This window comes from Haliotis rufescens, unplaced genomic scaffold (genome assembly GCF_023055435.1).
Source record: "Haliotis rufescens isolate VD_foot unplaced genomic scaffold, xgHalRufe1.0.p SCAF_4, whole genome shotgun sequence".
NCBI lineage: Eukaryota > Metazoa > Mollusca > Gastropoda > Lepetellida > Haliotidae > Haliotis > Haliotis rufescens.
In genome coordinates, this window is record NW_025964112.1 from 43331617 (window position 1) to 43351192 (window position 19576).

Below are 19576 nucleotides of genomic sequence, written 5' to 3' on the forward strand. Positions count from 1 at the left end.
CTTTCTCTACATGAGACACATAGTGTCCGAGCGTCTTTCTCTACATGAGACACATAGTGTCCGCGCGTCTCTCTCTACATGAGAGACATAGTGTCCGTGCGTCTTTCTCTACATGAGACACATAGTGTCCGCGCGTCTTTCTCTACATATACCAGAACAATATGACTCGAACGTCAACGTGAGATGGTAAATCATTTTCTAAATGGACCGTTCTCATGATGTCATTTCGAATGGTCATCGCTTATTCCATCCATTCAACTAATCCTCTTATGTGTCTACATGTTTGGCTTAACTTTCATTCGAACAAACAATCTTTCATTTACAAACTCTCATTCTAGATGGATGAACGTTGATATATTATATACGTTAAAAAGAAGTACAAAAAGGTGTCAAGGGAGTTCTCCAGCGTTTATATCCAAATATATAGGTCTTCTAATTCCTTCTCAACGTACTTCAAGATTAACACTCGTTCCTTAAGCACAGCAACTTGTACACTCTCAAGAGAAAATTCTTTAGTTAAATTATCCTCAAACTTTCTACACGAGTCGAGTATTGACGTACCAATACTACACTGATTCTGCAAACATTCTCTTAATGCAACAGCCCTTACATGTCAGTGTGTCCCTTTCAGAGTGAAACATCTTCAGAAATCGGACCCCTTCTGTGCTACATAGAGAAGGTAACTCTCCTCTCTCCTCCATTGTGGGGCCGATAACAGCCTGTAATTGATCATCACACTACCGGAATCAATAGCAAGGCTAACCCACCCAATCTTTGCCATCCAGCAAGAGACATGGACGGGAAATACAAGAGGCACAACTAAAGCCTTCAATCCTTCACAAAGCCCTCGGGGGATTCACGACCTCGTCTTTTTACTTGTGGATTGCTTCCTACATGGTGGTGTCCTGGGTTTTATATAATCTTTAACCTAGGGCTGATTACAGTCTCTAATTTCGAATCCCACGAAAACAATTACATTTGCCTTAATAAGACCACATTCGACCTTAGCGTCTTCCTGGGTTGATTGTATCCTAGGAGGTTTCATTTGATTTTAGCATGATTACAATTTCATTGACCTTTTCGCGTCTTTGATTTGCTCGACATTCTCTTTTAGGACACAATTAACTGATGGAACAGCACCGTTTGCATTCATGTCGAAAGTCATTTAAAGGAACATGGTTTTATTGAGTTCCATGTTTCAAAATGCAACTTCCCGTTTCAATCTGTGTGATGCTGCTTCACATACAAACACGCAGCAGATCATGTATCGGTGTTCGAGGACTCAATTTCCCCATAGCATTACCTCTTGTTACTTTGCTTCTTTTTATAATGATTACGCAAGAGAATTTACTTTCAGACATGTATTTTCAACGTTTGGTGTCACGGTAAAGAAGTATTTCAAAATTGCATCTTTTTCATCAGCGTATTGTTTTCTCTCGTAAATGTATTCTTTTCATGTAGTTTGTCATGACTGCACTGAAGAGAGTCGACTCATCTACAGTTCGAGACAAGCGATGTTAGACCATAGTCCTGTTGCAAATTCTGCCGGAAAAACAGTGCATCGACTTAAACGTTATGTCGTGATAATTGAGTTCAAGTTAATATATTCCTTGTATTAACCCATTCACGAAAAGGTTTTTATTTACTGTTTTAAAACCGTGAACATCTGGAGTCATCTCCGATTGTCATGATTCATAATCTTCTCACTGCTATTTGGCCTTTTATGCCTAGTTGAATCAGTTTCTTCGGATAATAAACGTTAACTTTCATATTAAAGAAAAAATAACGTTTTGAGCTTTGGGTACTTGTGATGAAAAAAATTAATAATGCTTCATTACTAATACCGCTAGGAGACGAGAAATACAAATAGTGGCACTACACTTCAAACAATTTCCAGTTTCGAGACGAAAACCATTTAAGCATTAATTAGATTTAAGGACATTTGAACTGAAAACAAGATATACCATTTATATATGCAGTGTTTACAATGTAAAGACTGGCAAAGTGCAGGGCCATGCCTTTCAAAAGACGTGTTTGGCCATCTACAAATTCTCCCAAGCAACGTATCAATATATCGATGCATATAGCAGCAATTTTCAAGAACTAGTTTTCATTGACCCACTTGCGCATGCATAGCGAGTCGTTATTTGCCCATATGCAACAGGGATAGACGCCAAGACATATGGCAAACACTCCCTGTTCCTAGCTTTTAAACTTATTTGTTTGTAAGTTCTTTCAAGTCCGATTCCCATGTAGAAGCTAGGACGGTGGGTCCAATTAAGAATTATAGTTGTGTTTGTCAGTGAGGAACGCTCATCTTCTCCTCTATCGGCGGGCTGCCATCTTACAGAATTAGAAGGAAAGACCCCGAATGCTCTGATAGGCTTAATATTTCCACCAATCGATAGTTGTCATTCGGGATGAGAGTTCGGTAATTGAAAGCATAACATGTCCTATGGGAAATAAGACTTTAAGTCCTATTGAGGAGACATTTCTGCCGAACTGTGACCTTATCTATAAGATAGTGAAAATTGGCAGGTTCCTTTAAGCCTAATGGAGGGCTAGATACACCGAACTGTGACCCGAGATGACTTAGGCAGGGAATTTATGATGGATAATATTCCGGTGAAGGTTTTGGAAATATACTAAAAACGAAAAATGATTGATTGGTGCCTTGCATCCATGTTTTCATTTATTTTGGTCAAAATGGCATACGTGCAATATAGGTTCCGGGGTTGTTCACGCGCCATGATCCATTTTTTCCTGTGTTCCTTTCGTTTATTATGTGATGCTTTCAACAGTTCACATACTCCACGTTGCAGTGGCTGACTGGGGAAAATGAACACACAGAACCCTTCAGCTACTGTGATGAATACCTGTTTGATTACATAGTTTTGTACATTGATAGATGTAACAATATGAATCTCTCTTTCACGCCGATATTTGATTGAGTGGGGTTTGATTTCATGTCGCTTTTATTAATATTCCAGCTTTATGACGGCTGGGGGCACAGGCAATGTGCTTCACACATTGTGCTCATGTGGGAATCGAACCAGGGCCTTCGGCGTGACGAGCTAACGCTTTAACTACTAGGCTACCCGACCACCCCGGGTATACGAACATAATTCAAGCTGTGTCTGCTTGCTGACACATTTATATTGAACAACGCTCAAGAAACCCCATTGGTAATACCAAATATTTAGTTCTTTCAGTTATGGGTTTACTTCACCCCTCACATTGTTTAGATGGGTACTGAGTTCGAATCCAACGCTTGAAAGAAACCTGTCTTGGTCACATGCTTATCACAAACAGGACGTGGAAATCATCAGGGAAGTAGCGAAAATGCTAGGAAGAAAATAAAAACATGAGTCGCAAGTACTAACTGTAATTATTGCGTGACAATACACCAAGAAACCACCTACATGACAGTAGATTTAATGGCCGAGGGTGAGGAGGTTATAAGGGGATACCCTAATTTAGAAATGGAATAAATTCTATAAAAGGCCTAAATGGCATAACCATACCAGGCCAAATTTAGCTATGTGGCGACTATGTCGCCAAACACAATTGTTGATAGATAAGTAATGCTAAGGCCCAAATGGCGGAAACGTCGCTACCCGACCACAGCTGCGGGTCTGCTGGGAGCGAACGCGGTCAGGGCCAGCCATGTCACAACTTGCGTTGCCAAATTTAATTATTACTCTCGATTCTCGAGTTTAAAAACGGGAAAGACTGGGTTCAAACTGGTAAGAAGGTAACCCAGTCTGGGTTCCCGCTGGAAAGCCGGTAACCGAAAACCCAAATTGGTATATTTATCTATTAATTATATAAATTATGATGATACAGGAGGTGTCCCAGAAGAACCGCGCCACTGCACGACATGTGTAATTCATATTGCTAAGATATTACAATATTCTGTACAATTTGTTGTGCCTGGTACCTCTTATGGACAATAAAATATGATGTACAATGGAAATGAGATGGGTGGAGACAAAAAGGGCGGGCGGGTGGTAAAGGGGAAAGCGATAATGCGATGTGACACCCGATGAAAGGCTGTGCGAAAGTGATGAGTGGAGACAGTGACGTAATTGAAGAAGCAGTGATGACGTCACCACGAGATGGTTACGTAACTTCCGAGGATACGCGCGTGCAATGACGCAATGGATGGTGAACTTGTAAACATAAGATGATATACATACGATAATCTCTCCACGGGTTTCCCACAAAAAAAAACCTACCACGGTCGTTCTCTTAACAGGAAATAACCGAAATGTTCATACCCATCCTCACCGGCCGCGTCATACCAAAAGACGTTAAAAGATGGTACTTGTTTTTACCCTGTCTGGCGCTCGGCAATAAGGGGCTTAAACAAGGACTGGTCGGCTCGGAGTCAGTATACTGTGTCTGAGTGGGGTAGTCATGTTAAAACTGCGGCATGGTATCTCAGTGAGCTAGCACTATAAATCGGCATCAGTCCGGACTAGTACAAGCAGCCACACACACACACACACACACACACACACACACACACACACACACACACACACACACACATACATACACGTGCATGCACGTCGCTATATAAGTGCAATAATCTTGGACGCGACGTTAAACCCCATTTCACCTCATCTCACCTCATACCCATCCGTTTCGTCCATACGGGGTGTGATGCGTTTTTGCTGAAGGAATTTAATGCCATGTTATTGAATGGACAAGTGCGTAAGGGTCAAGGCAGAATCGTCACTTTTATAACCCATTCAACGTCTCCTTTCTAGGTTCTACTACACCAAATCATAACCAGTTTGGACAGTGCGGTTTTCGTAGGGTAAGCCTTCAGTGCAGATCGAGAGATAACTGCAGGCTGTGATTGGAGGATATTGTGTAAGATTTTTATGTCTTTTAAATGTACATCCATCCAGTTATTAAAACTGACCATGGTTTTCTTTATTTAGTACTGTCTTTTTCAACATGATGACTTATGGTGAATTTTACCACAGCTATTTACAAGTAGGTGACATTTGGTGCGAAACTGGGGGTGGTGTGTTTAGCTTCCTGTACTCGGAAAAGGAGCTGGCTAAGCTAGTCATTTTTTCAAAAAAAATTATTGCTGCTCTAAGGCCAAACTGTGTGCACACGTACAAGTAATAGCTGTTGAATGCTTAGTTATTTTTAAAAAAAATATAACGTTGCTATAGAAGTCGTTTAGTTGGGTGTAACCTCTACACTCTGCGCGTCTATTTCCATATCCCAACAAGCGTCCGGGAAACAATCATGTTTCAGAGAAGGTTATCCAGTGACAGGAAGCCAGCACTCATGCAAGCTTAATTAGTGTATCTATTTCAAATAAAGCTCCATTAAAAACATATTTGTCAACACGAGCCAACTCGGTTCATCATTAGCCGAATCCAGCACTCAATCCTGCTGTCCGTTCCCTCTGCTGCTGTCGCGTGACGAAAGAACGCTGACGCAGCTACTACACTGCAACGACTCGTTAGGTCACGTTGCGACGATGTTGCGATGACATATGTTAGCGATGCATCAGTTTAACGTCGGTGGGGTTTGGTAGCCCGTCAGTGCGGCCGTAAACTTTGATATAATGTCAACATTGAGACTGGTTGTGGTGAAATGAAGTTTTATCCAAGTTAATCTAAGGGCGTCTGCGGGAATACAGCGTTGTCTGGGATTGCTAATAGATGTCACTTATTGACATAAGGTTAACTAATATTTAACGACGCCGGGAAACAGCAATTACGATGTCACGGCATGCAAAAATATTAATATGTGTCTGATTGTGTAATCAGAATTTTGCATTTTAACCAAGCTGACAAGAAAAAAACTTTTGGTGTTTTTTCAGATGACCGTTTCGGTTTACAACATGAAGTTTGAAGTTTGCTGGAAGTTTATCTCCCTGTGCAAATTAGTTGCCTGGTACTAAGGGTAATACATGTCATTGTTGAGCGACCTGGTCAGAGTGTGGGTCATCATCCCCTGGCTAATTTTTTTCTCCCGGATTTACTCGAGTGGGGTGGGGTGAGGTAAGGCGAGCTGAAATTGGGTTTAACGTTGCATTTAAGCTATACATGTATACACTTATGTAGAGACCTGTGTGCGTGCGTGCGTGTGGCTGCTTGTACTAGTCAGTTTAATTATGTTTTTTAAAGTGTTAGCCCTCTGAGATACCATGCCGCAGTTTTTCATGGATACCCCACTCAGACACAGCATACTGACTCCGAGCCGACCAGTCCCCTTAATACCGAGCGCCAGGCAGGGTAACAACAAGTACCATCTTTTTGTATCATGCGGCCGGGTATCGTGCCACCGACCTTCCACCCTCAGGGCAGATATTCGAGTTTTGGTCAGGGCCATTCGTCACAAAGCAATCGTAGCAATAGGACGACCGTATGGTCGCTTTAATATGACCCGTAAAGATCCGGGTAGAGAATAGGTCTTCAGCAACCCATGCTTGTAAGAAGCGACTAACGGGATCGAGTGATCAGTCTCGCTGACTTGGCTGATGCATGTCATCGTATCCGAATTGCGTGAATCGATGCTCATGATGTCAATCACTGATTGTCTGATCCAAACTCCATTATTTGCAAACCACCGTCATATAGATGGAATCTTGCTAAGTGCGGCGTTAAACAACAAACAAACAAAACCTCCAACCGTCTAGCAGAGGAAACTGTTGCAGGAGCAGTAATGCGCGATCGTAGAACTGACTAGCGGTTGGCGACTTTCACAAAGCGATATTAGTATTAGCCTATGTGAGTTACGATCGATCTACAGCTACCCTCGCTTTGTGACACGGGCCCGTGTATAAAGTTCCCAACATTATTAATCTTAACGTCCCGTGCCCAAAAGCCAATTTGAATGCAAAATATATGATCCAAACCAGGATGTGACACATCAACAACAATTCTATGTTGGCATGTGAGCGTGGGAGTCGAGGTCCAACGAGCTTGTTGACGCCTTTGCCTCTTATCACAATAATCCACCCACCCAGCAGTGAACGTACCGTCAGGCCAATATACGGAACACCAGCAGCGCACACGTGTACCGCCCGTGTGGCAAGGTTCAGCCAAAACAAACTGGCATGGGCGTCGTTGACATTCCACACAAACCGGCTACTTATAATCCAAGTATGTCACCCTCCCTAACAACATCCATATCGACTTACATGTATTAGAAATAAATGGTCATAATAAGTGTGTTTCAGCAAGAGGTCAAGCTGATTTTCACTTGGGGGACGCTATCACGCAAGGATGGCTGTGTCTGCTCATTCGCTGATGTTCCTTGTTTTCAGCTTGGTGAGTATTTCAATGTACATTTTTTGATGAGTTGACGCTTTGGATTTTAGTGGCAGCTTCATATGGGATGTGAGCCCATGGAGACGTAGAACTTGATGAATATGAGACTCGAACACACCATCAGCGGATCCTGGCTCGACAAAGGAACCTTTGGTGCCTTTGCAATTATGTCATGAACATCCCATGAATAAAAACCTTTGAGTATTGGCATACAACCTACTCAGAAGGTGATTAATTAAACAGCCTGAAGGCAACCTGACCTCAACTGCTGCATTTTATTTTTCCAAGCGTGTCTAACCACTAATGAAAATCGCATGAATATCGTAACTGCGGTTGTAATCAAACAGTTTCCTCAGTAATTTCAGATGAGACTATTCTTTCTTATGATCCAAATAAAAGTGTTACTTGTTCAAAATATCAATTGAACTTTAGATCGAGATATATATCTATAAACAAGTGATTTCATCAGATGTATAAGTTGAATATACCTGTCAGTAAGCTACGGTTATAACGAACTCAAAGGGACCACTCATTTTAGTTCGTTATAACCGTAGTTCATTATAAGCATATATACAGCATATATATAATAAAACGGACGGGACCAAAAATAGTTCGTTATATCCGCCAGTTCGTTATAAGCGTGTTCGTTATAATCTGTACAAAAAACACGAATATCTGGACTCTGTTGTTTTTGCTTTATTTTGGGGGGTCCCGACCATTTCCTGTAGATATGCAGTATATATGCTTATAACGAGCCACGATTATAAATAATTAACCTTAGGTCCCTTTGAGTTCGTTATAACCGTAGTTAACTGTATATGAACAATATTTACATGAACATAAACTCCAAACATTGACGTTGGTGAGAGGCCCGCCTAAGCATCCTGGTATCGATCCACAAAATGAACTTAGCGTTACGACTACCATAAGTGGGACGTAACGCTTCCGTTGCTTAGTGCCCTTGGGTCTTAATCTGCTTTGATTAAGGGTTCGAAACAGCTTCCTTGCTTCAACATGGCGCCAGTATTGGCTGTGCAGAGTTGAGTCATATAGGAATGCTAGAAGCTTGTGATCGTGGTTTCGAATCCCAGTTCGCCCTGGTTATGCTTCTTGGTTTGTCAGCACCGTTCCTGTGCTTAAAGGTTTCGCCAAAATGGTAAGCGTCCAAAACCCGCACCAATTCGGGTTTTCCTCCCACATCAAGCTGACATACCATGTTATAACTGTTGTACTGTTCAAAGGAGCTTTAAACCCAATTCAGTGTCAGTGTCAGTGAGTGTGGTTTTACGCCGCTTTTAGCAATATTTCAGCAATATCACGGCGGGGGACACCAGAAATGGGCTTCACACATTGTACCCATGTCGGGAATCGAACCCGGGTCTTCGGCGTGACGAGCGAACGCTTTAACCACTAGGCTGCCCGGCCGCCCCTAAACCCAATTCACACCAATAAGCTTTAAAGATACATAATGATATCTTATCCCTACAACGCAATAAACTGTTTTGTATTACCTTTCTGCAGAAGAAATCACGTGTGTTTCAAGGCACTGTTAAATATGAACGGGGTAAGTTTTACTTCAGAGAAAATAAGACTTTACTAAAAGAAAACAACATACATTTTACTATACTTGGTACGAGGACAATAATATTAATCAATTGTTGTGTTTTATTCTTTGTGTTACAGGTTGTGGCATTTACGTTGGTTCATGCAAGACGTTGCCCGGTAGGTATTTAACATTGTACTCGTTCACATCTAACCGTCGTTAGCCAGGAAACCTCGCGAATATGTATCACATATATCACGTGCATTGCTCCACCAATTCGTTAATCCGGACACTTTAAATTCCGGACGGAGTTTCAAAAATGTATTTTATTTTGTTTCTTGACGAATCCACGAGGAAAATAGAATGCATATCACACTTGAGGGATCGCTAATATATACATGCGTACCATACGTACCTAACGCCACGTCGACGTTTCCTTCCTACGTCAACTTCCGACGTGACAAGACGGATATTTCGCATTAGTTATCCTACTTGTGGGATTAGGGGTAACGCGATTATTCGATAACAATAGCCACTACTCAAGTGTCATTAGGTATTCATTTGACTGTGTCTAGGCCGTCTAGAGGTGGCACCTTATCCTATCATCCACTGATTAGCTGGTCAATTGGTCAAAGGTAAACGCAAGGCCAACTACAATGTATGCCAGCAATGTATGCTAATGATATACAATGATATGTCGGATAAACGAGTATGTCGGATAAACGAAATTAAGTGTGTGTGTGTGTGTGTGTGTGTGTGTGTGTGTGTGTGTGTGTGTGTGTGTGTGTGTGTGTGTTTATTGCGAGTTTCAATAAATTCAAAACTACCTGGCATATACGCGTTAAATACCGATTGTTACTGCAACTTTGTTTTTTATAAATAAAAGCGACAAATCAGAGTCCAATGCACGATTTTGACTGTATCATTAGCATGTGCCCGCGGCAAATCAGGAAAATAAATTCTAAATACAAAAATGCCCAATTACTGACTGTTTCATGGGAAAACTGTTAAACTGAATCCATGTCAAATGTTAAAACTACTAACGTGAATTCTGTATTTAAAAAATTCAGTTCAAGGGTAGACTAGAATTTTTGACTGAAAGAAGATACTTTTCGGTTACTGATTCAAATCACGTATATTAATTGTGAAACAGGAGACGAACATTTTCTTGTCCAGCATTTCTTGTTTAATGGGCATAAGTTACAAGATGACGGATGACAAAGTAGACACAATTTATGGATAACAAGTTCTTTATTTTACTGTAATGACGACGTTTCGGTACTTAATCCTGCTCAGTTGACTTCCTGTTTATTGGCTTCCTCACCGTGTGTTTTCTGTCCACCATGTTGTTGTGGTATTATCTTTCTGTTGTTATTATTTAACCTACTCATGTTAATCTCACTCGTGTATGCAACTGTGACTACTGTTAATCCTCCACCTACCATATATATTCTGTGCCATGTTCATCATTGAGCCTTGCTTGACAACGGTATAAGGATCTATACCTAAATGTCGCCATTACAGAAAAATGAAGTTATCCATAAATTGTGTCTACATTATCTTGTTTCACATAACCTGATCACGAGGACAAAATATTTTTGTTTCAATTATTTCTGGTTCAAACCACCCCACCAACGCCACCGTACCCTACTTGACTTGACTGTCAGTCAGGGTGACTTAACAAGTTTACATAATTTTTTATCATTGTATTCAAGATAAATCGATAGCCATAACGCCCTGCCCTTGTATCACCCACCACTATAGTCTAGTACTTCTATAGTTCGCAGTCAGAGCATAATATACGAATACTGTTTCAGGCCACTATATCCTGCCCCGAAGGATATACTTGCATCAAGGTTTCGGGATTCGGACATATCTGCAGTGAGTATCTCTCTGATTTAATTAGTGATTTGTTTATCGATAACCGTAATATCGATCTCGATTCCAATTTAGCCGTGTTGATAAAGAAAATTACTCAGATCAACGGGTACAAAATATACAACTGAGACAAACAATCTGTGAAGTTTACTTTTTGTAAAACGTAATATCGATCTAGATTCCAATTTAGCCGTGTTGATAAAGAAAATTACTCAGATCAACGGGTACACAATATACCACTGAGACAAACAATCTGTGAAGTTTACTTTTTGTAAAACATAAAATATTTTACAATGCTCATTAAAATATATGACACACAATGAAAACGCACAATCAATTTCAACTCGAAGGAGAAGAAAACGATTTTACCAAAAAAAGATGACTGTGGGACAAAATGACATTGATGTGTTTGATTATCTCTTGGCTAAATAAACAGAACAACTTAATTTGATTTTTGTTAGGATTTTGTCATGTTTAAAAAACTTGAATATTCGTTATAAAAGTGTTTAAGTGGAAACCCCAAAGCAAGTTATGTGGATGTGTTTGGGATATAGGATACAATATCACGGCGCAATATAACTTAGTGTATTGGATGGCAGGGTAGCTTATAGCCTACTGGTGAAAAACGTCGACTCTTTGGATATACAGATTCGAAAAGCCTAACCATGTACGTACTTCATAGTGACATTGATGAAATGTTGCTAATATTACGTCACCCATGACTAATAGTGTGTACAATGTATGATCTGGATGACAGTGGTTGACAGTATCCTGACGACTAGGGGCGGTGTTCATGATATCAATCATTGGTTTACCAGGTCCCGATTCGATTATATACAATCTAGCGTGATATGTCTTTCCTGGAATATCAGTATCAGCCTGCCTAAAAAAATTTAAAACAGGTTAGATCTTGTGACGAAAATCAGGATTTGCTTGTCATTCCCTTGGTTGGGAATTGTATACATTTCTCATATATTCAAAACAAGTGCTCGACTTGCAGAACTCCACACTCCACTCTAAATCTTAGCCGTGTTCATCCGTACTGATATACTTATCCGCGCATTTAGTAACTTAATTCACTCACCGTTCTTAAAAGAAAGGAAACGGTAATTAATCTTATCCAACTACAAAGTGTTAGAATCTATTATCTGCTATTAATCTCTTTAAAGTCAAACTGTCATAGTTCACTTTCATTTCTTAATTTAAAAAAAATTAATTAATCGTATCCCATTAAGTATTTGATAAAATATGCTTCTTCTAATCTCTATATTATAGCACTATCTTAAGTTGTCCAAACCCAAACACCCCTAAGACCACTAATAGTCTCTCTCAAATAGATTGGACGGATCAGTAACTTCACTGAACCATGTAGAAACCACTCATGCATGGTGAAACAACCGGGACATAGCTCTAAACGTTAGACGACCAGGGTTGTAATCAGAATATCACCGACGGCGTATTACAACATTCATTCTCCCTCTGTTTTTTTTAACGAAGCACTATCCTAGCTGTATGATGGCGGTCTGTAAATAGTCGAGTCCGGACCAGACAATCCAGTGATTGACATCATGAGCATCGATCTACGCAATTGAGATACGATGACATGCATCAACCAAGTCAGCGAGGCTGACCACCCGATCCCGTTAGTCGACGACAAGCGTGGGTTGCAGAAGTTTTAACCCGGATCTTAATGGGTTCATTGTCCCTAGTTGCTACAAGAATGTACACACTAAAGCTGACGTATTGCCATCCTGTGCTATATCTTCATTCAAGTAATCTCATTGAAATCATGATAAGTCTCACATCATCCACTCTGTGTCATTCATTAATGTACACCTGTGTCGGCCGTCAATGGAAACAATTCCAAGAAAAGTCGTTTAACAGACACATTGTCTGCAATATATTATGTCTATGAGTTCATGACCAGTTAAACAGGTAGGAATTTTTAACATTGCATATAACTGTCGGGTAAAAGAAAGTATACACTTGAAAATTGGATTTGAACAATCAATCACAAACGTTATCAAAACGTTACTAGGCTGAAACAGTCGCCGAAACACTTCAAACGTAAAGTCAAAAACACATCTATGTTACCCATATCAAATACACCACTATCGAATAACCATTTTGTTTGTTTAAGTATTAATTAGTCACCATCAAACATACTTCTTTTGACCGGCAGTTTTGTTACGTCTACATTAATAATAATTCAGTACCGTGAATACTAATATTCGTAGTATCAAGTGAAAAATGCAATTTTAAGTATCAAAACCTTGTTGCCTAATGCCAAAATAAACTATTGCACAGGCGCCGACCAGTGCAATTTTGGGGAAGGGAGACAATTTTTATTTTGCTATGTCCATTCATTCATCTATCAGTGCTAATGCCTTCTAAAGACCTAATTTTTATTTTAACCAAACTATTAGAACATCCAGCATACCCACTGAACAATCCAGTGTAGCATCTCCCATCCAACTCCTCTACTCACAGATTCCCCCAATATCAATCAGTATTTCCAACCACTTCATTAAGGAACCACTGCAACAAACTACAGACACGAAGACTCTGACACCGGCGATTGCGGCTGCTACTAAGCGACCAGAGGTTCCATTTAACATGACCACGAACGCTTTTACCATTCCCTGGCACACGGATGCTTCATTACCAATTATCCTTTTTGTTGGTAATCGTTCTGAACTCTATAATTGCGGTAGAGAAACACATGTCAATTTGTGTCAGAGGAGTCCCTCTGGTACATCCCAAATGAGTGTTTCCTTAAGCACACTGGTGCCCTGATGAAGAACCAGAGCACTGTGAGGCGTCCATGTCAGTACATCGTGAACGTAACAAAATATACCTATGTCCTCCTTGTCTAACGATGCATATAGTTGAACCCAGAAAAGAGACTAACAGTACATCTGCAGTTTTTACGAGGTGTTAATTTTGACATTTAATTCTGCAAACATTCAATCACTCAAAGTCAATTAAGTGGATATTTGTTGGCATGGCTCTATTAGCCCCTTTAAAGATGCATCACAACGTACTAAACTATCTACAATGTGTATCTTTGGTTGATTACATCCGATGATTCCGGTCTGATCCACGTGTATCAGACCTCTAAAAGATGACATCCTTTCAACCTTAACCTCTTTAATCATATGGACAAGGGATCCGACCTCGGATCAGAAGGTTCGTGGTTCAAGTCCAATCACGGTACTCTGACCGCTACATTGGCTCTATCCCCTTGAAGATCCGGGGTAGAATAGGTCTTCAGCAACCCATGCTTGCCGTAAAAGGCGACTATGCTTGTCGTAAGAGGCGACTAACGGGATCGGGTGGTCAGGCTCGCTGACTTGGTTGATGCGTGTCATCGATCCCAATTGCGTGGATCGATGTTCATGATATTAATCACTGGATTGTCTGGTCCAGACTCGATAATTTACAGACCGCCATCATGATCATATAGCTGGGATATTGCTGAGTGCGGCGTTAAATAACCAACCAACCAAACAACCGACTACATTGGCTCTATAGCCTTGGAGTTAGGCTGAGCACGTTCATATCAACTTTGTACAAAATACGCCCTACCATGCGACCCGGGATGTGATTCCGTTGACGGAGGAGTATGTAGCAGGGCGTGAAGTCATCCCACAGATGACATGCCCACCTTGTCAGCTTCCTGACGGGGTTGACCTCTTTGGCCATGTGGACTAGGTGTCTTACCTCGGAGCAGAAGGTCCTTGGCTCGAGCCCCATCGCGGTAATCGGAAATTTTATGGCCGCTAGGCACGCAAATTGAGTCCTTAAGAAATAGCCCGAACGATTTGTTTGTGTGTCGTTATACAAAAATATTCGCAACAAATGCATCCAAATATGCACTCCTTGGTCTTTATGAATTCAATCAAGACACCACATGACACCAGTTATCTTGCCCTGCCCTACCGGCAGCAATTTACAGAAAAAGTATACAATCTACATGTTTAAATCACATAACATTTTGAGGGGAATTGGTTTATTTGTAATAACGTTTAAAACAAAGATTAAACCCACACACGAACAAACTTTTGATGAAACTTTTAAGTGAAACTAGTTTCACCAAGACCAACTAAGAGGTTCGATGTCCATGTGTCCTTTAAGGTCCCTGTTGTACAGAGACGTTACAGATACTACGAACGTATACGTAGACGTAATAGATTAGATAGTTGTGATTGACGCTTTTAAGTCAGAATATGTCAGAAATTTTCGCCAAGGGTAGTGTAGAAACGATTACAAATACGCTAATTGGATTCAATAGATCAATATACATCTAGATATATCTCTTATATACCGTGGGGGCTAGTATAGAGTCATACCTCGGTTTTAAGAAGAATTTAATAAAAGCGACAAAAAGATTTCCATAATCATAAGAAAGCTGTGCTTAAAGCAGAGTCAATTGTACAATTCCGACCATATCATTATGTATTCGCGATAAGGTGAGCGTTCCATGCCCCACCGTTGGCACCCGCCTCAAACACATGGAAAGGCAAATCAATTGTTCACCTGAATAAACATTTGAACATACGGTGCAAATCAAAATAAAGAATTGCATCGGACATCATGTGGGTCGCTGATACGTCACGTTTGGACGACCATCACATCACAGACCATCATCACCAGATCACACATTGTAAACATCCGATCCTAAATTTCGCCTACCCTTACGACAAGCATGGGCTGCTGGGGATCTCTAACGCCACGAATTCCCCCACTGGGCATACGTGTGGTATTCACATGTTAAGTTCGATGAACTGTCTGCATCTGACATCAACAGTTTTAGAAATGAATTACTATTATACCAAAAACATTTATGTTATTTGTGTATGTTTCAGTTCCACATCGATGTGCTCAGAGGCGCTATATTGGTAGATGCAGAGCCCGAAAGCCCCGCTATTATTTCCACACAAGGACACTGAGTTGTCGCCCTTTCTCCTATGGCGGATGTAGGGGCAATACTAATCGTTTCTACACAAGGGACGAATGTGAGAGGGAGTGTTCCCCACTTTAAACATAAATGACAGTGGGGCCATTCCAAAGGCACTAAATAAATACTTGAAGCACCAACAGAAATGTTTTCCTTCTTGCAAATATTTATTGTAAAAAAGATTAAGTGAATTGGTTTTATAAGTTCCTAACGGACAATTCAGCGAGTAAATAAGTAAATGAATGTGGTAAACAAATGCAGTATTTCAATTTAATCACGACGTGACAGATTCGTGCGGGAGGACAGCCCGAAGTGATGCAAGTCTTAGGCTTTGACAAGGAACAGGGGGCTGTATCAAAATGTTCAGTGGGTATCGATGCTATCAACAATAAATATCCTGACAATGCTATTATATGCATATGACCTGTTGCATAGTCAGGTCCCATAACAGGTTTGAGGTGTGTGATCCAGATGTATAATATTTCACACCTCTGTTACATATTGCTGTATTTACAAAATGCATTTTGATCTCCGGGAATGTCAGCCCACGAGGCTGAGCTGTTCTCCTGCGTAACCTGAGGCTGATCATCATTCCCGGATTGTGTGATCCAGTTGTACCTGTACACTGTCCTCAGTTATCCCTTGTGGGCATCGGGGGCGATCGGGTAGCCTAGTGGTTAAAGTTCGCTCGCCACGCCGAAGACCCGGATTCGATTCCCGATATGGGTACAATGTGTGAAGCCCATTTCTGGTGTCCCCCTGCCGTGATATTGCTGAAATATTGCTAAAAGCGGCGTAAAACATCGCTGTTCAGGTTTACCGCTGTCTATTGACCACTCAGCAGCGGAGAATATTATAATCACACAACGTCAGATAAAGTGTACAATATTGATAGCATTAGTTTAACACGCTCGGCTCAAAAAAAGTGTTTTTTTATTATATACTCAGAGTGAAAGACTGAGTTTTCTGAAGTTGAGAAAATGGTATTTTCATTGCAGTGAACATAACACTTGATATTTCACTGCAGTCAATATAACGCTTTGACGAAACTATTGTCATACAAGAGCTACCTCCCCGCAAATTGTCTCCCTTTTTCGTAAATATCCAGCCCGTACACAATCTGCTGACTTCCTTTTTACGTTAGTTCCACATTAACAAGACAAAACAATGGCTGATGGTCATTTATGGAGTTAATATCGCTTTTGCCGTTTGTTATTCTCTTGAAAATATTTCGTTATAAACTGTACATTTCTCATTTAACTTGTCAATCGAGACTGTTCGTTTGGCAAAGCGCCAGTGTTGTTACGTGACCAGCGTCTATTCTTTTGTTTCCAACAGCGGTCTCGTAGATTTCAAGAATATTTGTTTTTAAGTTGATTTCGTATATAATTATTTCCAAATGTATGATTAAGAATTTTAGTGACCTCAAAAATATTTTATGACTTTTATTTATATTTATTAGGATTTTGCAAACTCGGAACTACTTTTTAAGGGGCTGTGAAACGTCATTGTGTGTTAGGTAGGGAGAATTTACGTTTCAAGGGTTCACATTTGTAATGGAAAAAGAAATTTCCGGTTGACAACTACCGCACTCGTGAAAATATCTCCTTCCCCATTCACTCGATGAGGGACGCGTGAAATATCCTCTATATGACTTGTACAATGAATACATCTGTCCATTAGCCTCTACTTCTTACATCGGTATGACACTTCTGCGGGGAAGGTGTGTGACATCACTACGGTGAAGGTGTGTGACATAACTATGATGAAGGTGTGTGCATAACTGTACTCACGATGTGTGACATAACTGCAGTGAAGGTGTGTGACATAACTATGGTGAAGGTGTGTGACATAACTATGGTGAAGGTGTGTGACATAACTATGTTGAAGGTGTGTGACATAACTATGGTGAATGTGTGTGGCATAACTATGGTGAATGTGTGTGGCATAACTATGGTGAAGGTGTTTGACATAACTATGGTGAAGGTGGGTTGCATAACTATGGTGAATGTGTGTGGCATAACTATGGTGAAGGTGTTTGACATAACTATGGTGAATGTGTGTGGCATAACTATGGTGAATGTGTGTGGCATAACTATGGTGAAGGTGGGTGGCATAACTATGGTGAAGGTGTTTGACATAACTATGGTGAAGGTGTGTGACATAACTATGGTGAAGGCGCGTGACATAACTATGGTGAAGGTGTGTGACATAACTATGGTGAAGGTGTGTGGCATAACTATGGTGAATGTGTGTGGCATAACTATGGTGAAGGTGGGTGGCATAACTATGGGGAAGGTGTTTGACATAACTATGGTGAAGGTGTGTGACATAACTATGGTGAAGGCGCGTGACATAACTATGGTGAAGGTGTGTGACATAACTATGGTGAAGGCGCGTGACATAACTATGGTGAAGGTGTGTGACAACTATGGAGAAGGCGTGTGACATACCTTCGGTGAAAGTGTGTGACATGGCTCTTGTAAAGGCGTGCGACAACTATGGTGAAGGTGTGTGGCAAAACTATGGTGAAGGCGCAGGACGTAACTATGGTGAAGATGTGTGACACAGCTCTTGTAAAGGCGTGCGAAAACTATGGTGAAGGCGTGTGACGTAACTATGATGAAGGTGTGTGACAAAACTATGATGAAGGTGTGTGACATAACTTTGGTGAAGGTGTGTGACATAACTATGATGAAGGTGTGTGACATAACTATGATGAAGGTGTGTGACATAACTATGATGAAGGTGTGTGACATAACTATGGTGAAGGTGTGTGACATAGCTATGGTGAAGGTGTGTGACATAACTATGGTGAAGGTGTGTGACATAACTCTGATGAAGGTGTGTGACAAAACTATGATGAAGGTGTGTGACATAACTATGGTGAAGGTGTGTGACATAACTATGGTGAAGGTGTGTTACATAACTATGATGAAGGTGTGTGACATAACTGTACTGACGGTGTGTGACATAACTGCAGTGAAGGTGTGTGACATAACTATGGTGAAGGTGTGTGACATAACTATGGTGAAGGTGTGTGACATCACTACGGTGAAGGTGTGTGACATAACTATGATGAAGGTGTGTGACATAACTATGATGAAGGTGTGTGACATAACTATGGTGAAGGTGTGTGACATAGCTATGGTGAAGGTGTGTGACATAACTATGGTGAAGGTGTGTGACATAACTCTGATGAAGGTGTGTGACAAAACTATGATGAAGGTGTGTGACATAACTATGGTGAAGGTGTGTGACATAACTATGGTGAAGGTGTGTGACATAACTATGATGAAGGTGTGTGACATAACTGTACTGACGGTGTGTGACATAACTGCAGTGAAGGTTTGTGACATAACTATGGTGAAGGTGTGTGACATAACTATGGTGAAGGTGTGTGACATCACTACGGTGAAGGTGTGTGACATAACTATGATGAAGGTGTGTGACATAACTATGGTGAAGGCGCGTGACATAACTATGGTGAAGGTGTGTGACATAACTATGGTGAAGGTGTGTGACATCACTACGGTGAAGGTGTGTGACATAACTATGATGAAGGTATGTGACATAACTATGGTGAAGGCGCGTGACATAACTATGGTGAAGGTGTGTGACATAACTATGGTGAAGGCGCGTGACATAACTATGGTTAAGGTGTGTGACAACTATGGAGAAGGCGTGTGACATACCTTCGGTGAAAGTGTGTGACATGGCTCTTGTAAAGGCGTGCGACAACTATGGTGAAGGTGTGTGGCAAAACTATGGTGAAGGCGCAGGACGTAACTATGGTGAAGATGTGTGACACAGCTCTTGTAAAGGCGTGCCAAAACTATGGTGAAGGCGTGTGACGTAACTATGATGAAGGTGTGTGACATAACTTTG

The 19576-nt window shown here is 40.9% G+C and overlaps 1 protein-coding gene across 4 annotated transcripts; it reads left to right on the forward strand.

Annotated features, from left to right (window-relative positions):
* Nucleotides 1–6627: 6627 nt before the first annotated feature.
* Nucleotides 6628–15828, forward strand: LOC124135922 (kunitz-type serine protease inhibitor homolog dendrotoxin K-like). Of its 4 annotated transcripts, XM_046501613.2 has the most exons (5): nt 6906–7139; nt 7217–7307; nt 8991–9029; nt 10668–10731; nt 15597–15828. In XM_046501613.2, the coding sequence occupies exons 1-5, from the start codon at nt 6921–6923 to the stop codon at nt 15631–15633; spliced, it is 450 nt and encodes a 149-aa protein (XP_046357569.2). In that variant the 5' UTR covers nt 6906–6920; the 3' UTR covers nt 15634–15828. The 4 variants fall into 4 exon arrangements, with proteins under 4 accessions (XP_046357568.2, XP_046357570.2, XP_046357569.2 ...); XM_046501612.2 differs by lacking the exon at nt 10668–10731 and having other exon boundaries at nt 6628–7139; XM_046501615.2 differs by having other exon boundaries at nt 7035–7307.
* The last annotated feature ends 3748 nt before the right edge of the window (nt 15829–19576 follow it).

Coding starts and splice junctions, on each gene's coding strand:
- LOC124135922 (XM_046501612.2), top strand. CDS start 6,921: ATGTTGGCATGTGAGCGTGGGAGTCGAGGTCCAACGAGCTTGTTGACG. Junction 7,308..8,990: donor TGTTCCTTGTTTTCAGCTTG/GTGAGTATTTCA, acceptor TTTGTGTTACAG/GTTGTGGCATTTACGTTGGT. Junction 9,030..15,596: donor TTCATGCAAGACGTTGCCCG/GTAGGTATTTAA, acceptor TGTATGTTTCAG/TTCCACATCGATGTGCTCAG.